At 38.5% G+C, this 8,914-nt stretch overlaps 2 protein-coding genes across 2 annotated transcripts; both read left to right on the top strand.

Moving 5' to 3' along the window:
• The first annotated feature begins 609 nt into the window (after positions 1-609).
• On the top strand, positions 610-2,660 carry LOC133872917 (syntaxin-121-like). The gene is made up of 2 exons (XM_062310571.1): positions 610-1,419; positions 1,807-2,660. The coding sequence occupies exons 1-2, from the start codon at positions 864-866 to the stop codon at positions 2,244-2,246; spliced, it is 996 nt and encodes a 331-aa protein (XP_062166555.1). The 5' UTR covers positions 610-863; the 3' UTR covers positions 2,247-2,660.
• A 3,549-nt stretch (positions 2,661-6,209) lies between these two features.
• On the top strand, positions 6,210-7,605 carry LOC133873892 (syntaxin-121-like). The gene is made up of 2 exons (XM_062311685.1): positions 6,210-6,998; positions 7,118-7,605. The coding sequence occupies exons 1-2, from the start codon at positions 6,455-6,457 to the stop codon at positions 7,480-7,482; spliced, it is 909 nt and encodes a 302-aa protein (XP_062167669.1). The 5' UTR covers positions 6,210-6,454; the 3' UTR covers positions 7,483-7,605.
• Positions 7,606-8,914: the final 1,309 nt, after the last annotated feature.

Raw genomic sequence — 8,914 nt, 5'->3', positions numbered from 1 at the left:
ATTGACACCTGTCAAAAATTGAAATTTTTTTTACATCTCTAACAAACTTCCCAAGCACGCGTACGTATCAAAAGTTGTTAAAAAATAGAAGATTTGGCTAATGGTGAGAAGTAAAATTTCCAACCTCAGCCCACAACTTGATTAGGATACTTTGAAATATCCACTTGGTATAATTGTTCCCTTTTTGTTTGTTTTCTCTGCTTTGAATCTGTGAACTAATCGGTCTATCCTTTTTATTTATTTATTTTTTTTTTTTAATATAGATTAATCTATCCTGTTCAGTATGACGAAGATAGGAGAAATCCACCCAAAAGCAATGCGACCAAGTCTCACCTTTATTTACATCTTTTAAACAAGCTCCGTTTCCCACAAGAATAAGATCAATCATTGAAAAAGAAAGAAAAGTAAAGAACCCGTCGCCTCCCGCGAACGCGTTTTCCAGCTACATTTTACATTTCTTCCCACACAAATCTCTCATCCCAGAACGCAATAAACGAACCTTCCATTCCAATATTCAACCAACCCCACTCGGCCCTGATGTTTCCTCCTCTCCTTCCCTTTCCAAAAACCCCAAAAAAAAAAAAAAAAAAAAAGGGAAAAAAAAAAATCCATAAATCCACGTCCATTCCCACCCCATTTGACTTCTCTCTCTCTCTCTCTCTCTCTTCCTCTCCAATACTGTTTGACCCAGAGTTGTGGTAGTTGAACGGGCAGACGGCAGACCCCATTTGACCAGACCCCCCCGCCAAGTTCCTAACCCACCTAGTCCTAAATCTAAGCTCTAGCTCTTTCTCTTCTAAAATTTGGCTTAATATTCAGAGACTTAATTTTGTCTTTTAACATCTAAGAGGAAGAAGAAGAAGATGAACGATCTTTTTTCCGGCTCCTTCTCTCGCTTCCGAGGCGAGCAACCATCCCCGGACCACCATGTCATCGAGATGTCCTCCACCGCGCCCGGCTCCACCGGCGTCAATCTCAACAAGTTCTTCGAGGACGTGGAGGCCGTCAAGGACGAGCTCAAGGAGCTGGAACGCCTCAACCAGGCCCTCCGGAGCGCCCACGAGCAGAGCCTCACCCTCCACAACGCCAAGGCCGTCAAGGACCACCGCTCCCGCATGGATGCCGACGTCTCCCTCGCCCTCAAGAAGGCCAAGCTCGTCAAGGTCAAGCTCGAGGCCCTCGACCGCTCCAACGCCGCCAACCGGAGCCTCCCCGGATGCGGACCCGGTTCCTCGTCGGACCGGACCCGCACCTCCGTCGTGAACGGGCTCAGGAAGAAGCTCAAGGACTCCATGGACAGCTTCAATAGCCTGAGGCAGCAGATCTCGTCCGAGTACCGGGAGACCGTACAGCGGAGGTACTTCACCGTCACCGGTGAAAATCCCGATGAAAAGACCGTTGACCTTCTCATCTCTACAGGTGAGAGAGCTTTCAGCTTCTGCTTTATCTTTTCGTTTTTTTAATTCAGTATTTTAAGATTATACTTACTAGTTAATTTGGTAATTTGGAAATAAATATTGAATTATGTTTAATATTCATTTTCAGAGGTTTTGAAGACATTTGGGATAATTTTGTGTTTTACATAATTCACGAAAATTAGTTCCTATAATGTTTATATTTCAGGATCGCTCTCTGATACTATATAAATTATCAATTATCCTGAACCTTAAGTATGTAAAAAATATATTAATTTTAATAGTTTAATCAATAAATCAAGTGTTGTCTCCATAGATTTGAGGCATATTAGCAACATTAGATAATATGAAATTAAAGAAAAATATGTGACAAGTTAATATATTCATACAGGTGAGAGTGAGACATTCTTGCAAAGAGCCATTCAAGAGCAAGGCAGGGGTAGAGTTTTGGACACCATACAAGAGATTCAAGAGAGGCACGATGCCGTGAAGGAGATAGAGAAGAATCTGAAAGAGCTACACCAGGTGTTCCTGGACATGGCCGTCTTGGTCGAGGCCCAAGGCGAGCAATTAGACGACATCGAGAGCCATGTGGGCAGAGCTAATTCGTTCGTGAGGGGCGGAACCCAGCAGTTGCAGACTGCCAGGGTACACCAGAAGAACACCCGGAAATGGACCTGTTATGCTATCATACTTTTGCTGGTGATCATATTGTTTGTGGTGCTTTTTACAGTCAAGCCGTGGCAGAACAACAGCAGCGGCGGTGGCGGTGGCGGTGGCAGCAACAATACTACTCCTACTACTCCTCCCCCTCCTCCTGCTGGAGGATAGCGCGCTGCGCTTCAACACATTATAGTTCATGCTTTATTGTAGTATGAGACTTGACCTCCTCGTTTTTTTTTTTTTTTTTTTTAAATTTATTTATAAGATTTTGAATTTGTTGGGGTTGAGGTTCGATAGGCCTAGTTCATTGTATCATTTAGAGCTATTGATATGAAGCTACCTAGGAGAGCATTGTACATTGTCTATTTGATGGTAGGCAGGGCCAATCTTGTTCGTGGCACAAAAGAATGAAATGTGGCTAGGTCTCATTGAGGTTGTCTCACCCCTTTGATGATACATTCATTTTCCTGTAATTAGGTTTTTTCGGTGGCTTAGTTGTATCTTGTTGCTTGGTTGCCATGTGTATTCTTTATGGGATCCTCTCCCTTTCTATATGCATCTATTTTATTTATTTTTTGACAAGGAAGTGTTCCACCCTTCCTTTTTCCCAGTTTCTAACGGTACCCAGTTAGTTGAATATTCTCTACTACTCAAAACTACAAATATTGGTGAGACAAGGTTGAAATTTCTTGCATTACTGGTCTTTGTGAAAGTTAATTAGTATTAGGGCAAAGTTTACTGTGCAGGTATGATAATTGTGTCTAATTCATAGTAATTGCTCGACTGTTCAAGGAAATATATATCTGTTTGTCCTTGTTGCAGCCATTGATTTGTGCATTCAAAGTTCCATTGCTGTCTTATACATTTGCATAGGCTCACTTTGGCTACAAGTGCATGCATTTCTTTGAACAACAGATATACAAGTAAGCTTGCCTATGTCTCAGTCTGGGGCCAACTGATCTGGCTGCACCATGCTTAATCATTTTTTTTTATCTTTTGGCGGAATCTGAAAATGAAGATTAGCCATCCTAGATTCCATAAAACTTTGGGAATCAGGAATATTTGAAAACAGAGTATCATCTTGCTTAGAAAAAAAGAGAATTCTGAGAAAAGTCTTGTACATGCTAGTTCTAAAAATCGTCTCAAAATGACGAATGTTTCCATTCAAATTGTCTTTTGCAGTTTATGATGAATTAGTAGTAGGCTACTTTTGTCTTACAGAACACATTTCTCTCCCTTTTGGCACACTAAGAGTCTGTTTGAAATCACGATGGCAAATAGACACATTTATTGTGGCCTCTTCGACTTGGAGCTTCTGTTCCTGGATACATTTCCTTGGATGTGACTGTATTTTATAGGATGGGTGATGTTTCAAGCGATAAGAATTGCATTTCATTGTGCTTGAATTTTGAGTTCCTTGTGGATCTTGAGTTCCCATAGAAATTTTTAATCCTTTTGGTCTAGGGAACTCTGGATAGCTAAGTGGTTTTGTTGATTAATTTCTCTAGGCCGACTCCTCTGAATTTTCCTTCATATTCCAGAAATCATTCCAAAGTATCTTCCGAGACTTCCTGGGGCAGGTATGTGTCTATTATACAATCAGCTGATCGTTGTTCCAAGATTTTCTTCATTCTGTAGTGTTAAGCTAGGGTACATCCGATGTGGGACATTGTTTGCCATTATAGATCCCTTTTAACAAGCAATATGTTTTCCGATGTGGCATTCAAATTTGATTGGTAAAGAGGGCAAAGTTCGAAAAATAAAACGAGACGTGACTTAAGAAGTTGATGCTTATATCTGTTTTTAATAAAAGCGAGACTGAATTGGAAGGAAAGACTTTTGATTCATATGTTGGGGTAATTAAAATACATTGAACTGGACTACGTGATTTGTTATTCTATAAGCTATTGTCGAATGAATTATTTGAACTCATTTCATTGAGATAAATTTAATGAGAATTGATTATTCTAAATCTTGCGCATGAGTATTTTAGTAAGAAGTCACAAAAAATTAAATGTACTCAATGAAATATGATTTTAAGATTATGAGAATAGTAAAAAAAAATTAAATTGGGAATTCAAGGATTAAGAGAGTGAAATAAAATGGCAATAATTTTTATTTTTTTTTACTTAGTTTCACTATGGATATAAAAAAGTCATAGAAGCTATTGATTAATCAAAATAAATAGAATAAATATTAGAGCTATAAACATTATTTCGAGCAATTAGGGTGAAACCCAAGTCAAGGCGACCAAATTTCATCTTTTTTTTTTTTTTTTTTTTTTTTTTTTTTTTGAAAATAAGAACTACTATAAATGCTCAATCAGATATAGTCACAATTTGCTGCTACAACATGTTAGATAAAAGAGGGGCCCTCTGTTATCCAAGTGTTGTCCAACAGTTGAAAAAGTGCAAACTTAGCCAACACATGAGCCGCCCGATTCGCATCTCTATGAGCATGCAAGACGTCCGCCGAAGAGAAGTGGGGGAAACTAGCTTTGATATCATCCAGCCCTTGACCATAAGGTCGATTGCATGACAGAGCCGAGACCACCACCTATGGAATCACCCTCCAAAATAATCCGAGTACCCCCCATTTCTCTGCCAAGAACTACTGCATACCAGGCTGCGATTGATTCAGCTGCAACAAGATCAGTGATATAGGAGACAACCTTCAACCGTACGTGCTGCCACCACCCTTCCATCTACACAGGGCCGGCTGGAGCCTTAGGCGGATTAGGCGACCGCCTAAGACCCCCAATTTAATAAGGCCCCTAATTTAAAAATATTAATAGAGATTTATTTCTAAAAAAAATAAAAATTAAAGCCTTAAATACGATCAATACACTTAAATAAGGCCACAAATCTTGGTAAAAATAAAATTAAAAAAGGCAATAATATAATGCAGGGCCCAATTTTATAAGGCCCCAATTAATGGAGATTTATTTTAAGAAAAAAAGTGCGTACAAAAAGACGAATCATCAAAGCATTGTTTTCGGTAATGCCCCCAGTCAATGCCTTAAAATATGCTGCCTAGGGGCCTTCTCCCATCAAAAAACTGTAGGTTAAAAAAAATAAAAATAAAAATTCAGGCCTTAATTAATTACCAACGACTTGTGAGATATGAAAAGTCTAAATTAAAGGCCTTTAATTTTTTGTACATCTAATTACCAACGACTTGTGACTTATGAGATATGAAAAATCTCTGCATTAAAGGCATTCAATTTCTATGAACGTTGACGTTCAAAATAGAATTAATGAGATATGAAAGCTTCTAAATTAAAGGTCTTAATTACTCACATTAAAAATTGAAGGCTTTATGTTCAGTGTTCAAAAAATTGAAGGTGTTAAGTCCAACGTTCAAGAATCAAAATAAAATGAAAAAATAAAAAATGAATGCTAAGAAGATGAAAAATCTCTAAGTTTCCATTTTAAATCCTATTCTTTATAAGTTTTTATTTTTTTTATCTCAATTTTCCTATTCAAGTCTTATTTGAATTTGAATTTCTCTCTTCTCAATTTTCATTATTTCCCAATAGCTTATTATTCAAGTCCGTAAAATTAATCCATATCTGATTAGTGATTAAAATAAAATTAATTACCAAAACTAAATTAATCAATTGCATTAATTTTTTTTATTCGGTTTTAGGAAACATTCTAACACTAATTTGTCTTTCCTTTGACAAATCAAGTTTTACCATTCTATTTTTTAAATTAATTAATATTCAAATTTTTTTTTTTTAAAAATGTCTCATTTAAACTTTTCGCCTAAGGCCCCAAAATGTATTGAGCCGGCCCTGCATCTACATCCTGGATCAACACACCGACCCCAATTTTCTCCAACTCCTTTGAAATGGCAGCATCCCAATTAATTTTCCAAATTTCATCTTTATTTACAGTTTTACACTTGTTATTTTCAAATTCTTTTAATAAACATATTTCCATTTCTTCTGCAAACGACAATTGAATATCAAAAGAAAAGAAAAAGTACCAATTCCCCCTTCCCCAGTCCCCCACCCCACCACGATTTTATTATATTATTACCATTCCTACCCACGAATGACGAATCTCACCCCAGAACGCAAAAACGAGTTTCGAACCTTCCCCCATTTCAAACCCGACTCGGCCGACTCGGCCGAGACCGTTTCCCTGCCCTCTCTCTCTCTCTGACGTTTCTTCCTCTTCTCCAAGAAGTGAAACATTCCAAAACTCCATTTCTCTGTCTCTGAAAACTCCTTCAAAGCTTCAACCAAAGTAGTCGTCGTTGACCCGGCCCAGACCCCCTCTACTCCCCACTTCTTAAATAAATACTCCATTTTCTCAAATTTCGCTTATATTCCGAGGCTTATTTCCTCTTTGTACCAGCGAAGAAGAAAGATGAACGATTCCTTCTCTGCCGGCTCCTTCCCTGGCTTCTCTCGCTTCCGAGGCGAGCAAGCCTCCCCGGACTACCACCTCGTCGGGATGTCCTCCACCGCGTCCGGTTCCACCGGCGACAACCTCGACAAGTTCTTTGACGACGTGGAGGCCGTCAAAGACGAGCTCAAGGAGCTGGACCGCCTCAACGAGGCCCTCCGGAGCTACAACGGGCAGAGCGTAACCCTCCACAACGCCAAGGCCGTCAAGGACCTCCGCTCCCGCGTGGATGCCGACTTCGCCCTCGCCCTCAAGAAAGCCAACCTTGTCAAGGCCAAGCTCGAGGCCCTCGACAGCTCCGGCTGCGGACCCGGCTCGTCGTCGGACCGGGCCCGGACCTCCGTCGTGAACGGGCTGAGTAAGAAGCTCAAGGACTCCATGGACAACTTCAATGGCCTGAGGCAGCATATCTTGTCCGAGTACCGGGAGACCGTACAATGGAGGTGCTTCACCGTCACCGGTGAAAATCCCGATGACAAGACCGTTGACCTTCTTATCTCTACAGGTCAGAGAGCTTGGGATTAATCTTTTCGATTTTATATTTTTTTTAATTAAATGGGTCTAGCAAAATTCAAGAATATATATAACATTAAAGAAAAAAATGTGACAAATTAAAAGATGCAGGTGAGAGTGAGACATTCTTGCAAAGAGACATTCAAGAGCAAGGCAGGAGTAGAGTTTTGGACAGCATACATGAGATTCAAGAGAGGCACGATGGTGCGAAGGAGATGGAGAAGAATCTGGAAGAGCTACACCAGGTGTTCCTGGACATGGCCGTCTTGGTCCAGGCCCAAAGGGAGCGAATAATAATGGACAGCCTCGCCAGAGGTAAATGTTGCACACTGAGCTCTACTTCGCCAGAGCTATTTCCGACTGCCAGGGTATACGTCCGGAAGAACACCCGGAAACGGACGTGTTATGGCATTTTACTTTTTCTGGCGATCATCGTCTTTCTGGTGGTGCTTCTTAATCTCATATTGAGTGATTGAAAATTGGGCTTTTTGTGTAAATAAAATAAAATAAAATAAAAGAGGGAGTGAAATAGATAGATGCATTACGTAAATAGATATATTCTTGTAACATTTTGACAACAGAAGAATAATATATTAAAAATTGACCATTGAGGCTCCAATGTTTCTCTTCCACTCAGCCACCCCCCTTCTTCTTCCTTTTTTTTTTTTTTTTTTTTTTTTTTTTTTTTTTTTAATATTTTAATTAATCACACATGATCGTACCACGATCGATCACACAAATCGTACCACAATCCATCACACATGATCGTACCATAATCGATCACACATGATCGTACCACAATCCATCACACATATCGTACCACGATCCATCACATATGATCGTACCACGATCCATCACACAGATTGTACCACGTAGATCATACCATGATCGAACACACATGATCGTCTCAAGATCAATTACACAGATTGTACCACGATTGATTACACATGATCGTACCATAATCGATCACACATTATCGTACCACGATCTATCACATTGATTGTACCACGATCAATCACACTTAGATCATACCACGATCAATCACATTTAGATCGTACCACAATTTATCGCACTTAGATCGTATTACGATCTATCACATTGATCGTACCACGATCGATCACACTTAGATTGTACCAAGATCGATCACATTAATCGTACCACAATCGATCACATAGAGAGTAGCACAATCGATCACACATGATCGTATCATGATCCATCACATAAATCGTACCACGATCCATTACATAGATCATACCACGATTGATCACACATGATCATGTGATGGATCGTGGTACAATCAATGTGATCGATCGTGGTGCGATCTATATATCCCCCCAATCTACCAATTGTGTCAATGTCCCCCATCAAGCTATCAAAAAATGTCAATGTTTCCCCTTATGACAAAAATACCATTCATAAAATTATTAAAAAAATATATATAAAATAACAAAAAATTATAGAAAAATAAATAAATAAAAACTAGTTTTAATTTTTGTATGTTTGTTTATTTTTTTTATATATAATTTTCAGTTCTTTTTTAAACAAAAATTTGTTTTTGTTTTTGTTTTTTTTTTAAAAATTTTTTTTAATTTTTTTTAAAAAAATATTTTTTATGTATACTTTTCCCTATAATTAATATGTAATACTATTTTAATTAGCTAGTATACTATATGTTTAGTTAACAAAAAAATTAATTAAACATAAAAATAAGTGATTGAAAAATAAAAAGGCTCCTGTTACTTACAAAAAAAAAATGATAAAAAAACTCCGGTTGTAGCCGTTTTTGGAAGAAAAGGACTCTAATTTTGGAGTCGTTTTCTTCCAAAAACGACCCTAAATTTTGGAGTGTCCCATGCGCGCATGGCCAAAAAAACACATTCAAGTTTTTAATTTTTTTTTTTCCTCCCT

Source organism: Alnus glutinosa, chromosome 7 (genome assembly GCF_958979055.1).
Source record: "Alnus glutinosa chromosome 7, dhAlnGlut1.1, whole genome shotgun sequence".
In the NCBI taxonomy this organism is placed as follows: Eukaryota; Viridiplantae; Streptophyta; class Magnoliopsida; order Fagales; family Betulaceae; genus Alnus; species Alnus glutinosa.
This window is presented reverse-complemented; position numbering and strand designations above follow the sequence as displayed.

Coding starts and splice junctions, on each gene's coding strand:
- LOC133872917 (XM_062310571.1), top strand. CDS start 864: ATGAACGATCTTTTTTCCGGCTCCTTCTCTCGCTTCCGAGGCGAGCAA. Junction 1,420..1,806: donor TGACCTTCTCATCTCTACAG/GTGAGAGAGCTT, acceptor ATATTCATACAG/GTGAGAGTGAGACATTCTTG.
- LOC133873892 (XM_062311685.1), top strand. CDS start 6,455: ATGAACGATTCCTTCTCTGCCGGCTCCTTCCCTGGCTTCTCTCGCTTC. Junction 6,999..7,117: donor TGACCTTCTTATCTCTACAG/GTCAGAGAGCTT, acceptor TAAAAGATGCAG/GTGAGAGTGAGACATTCTTG.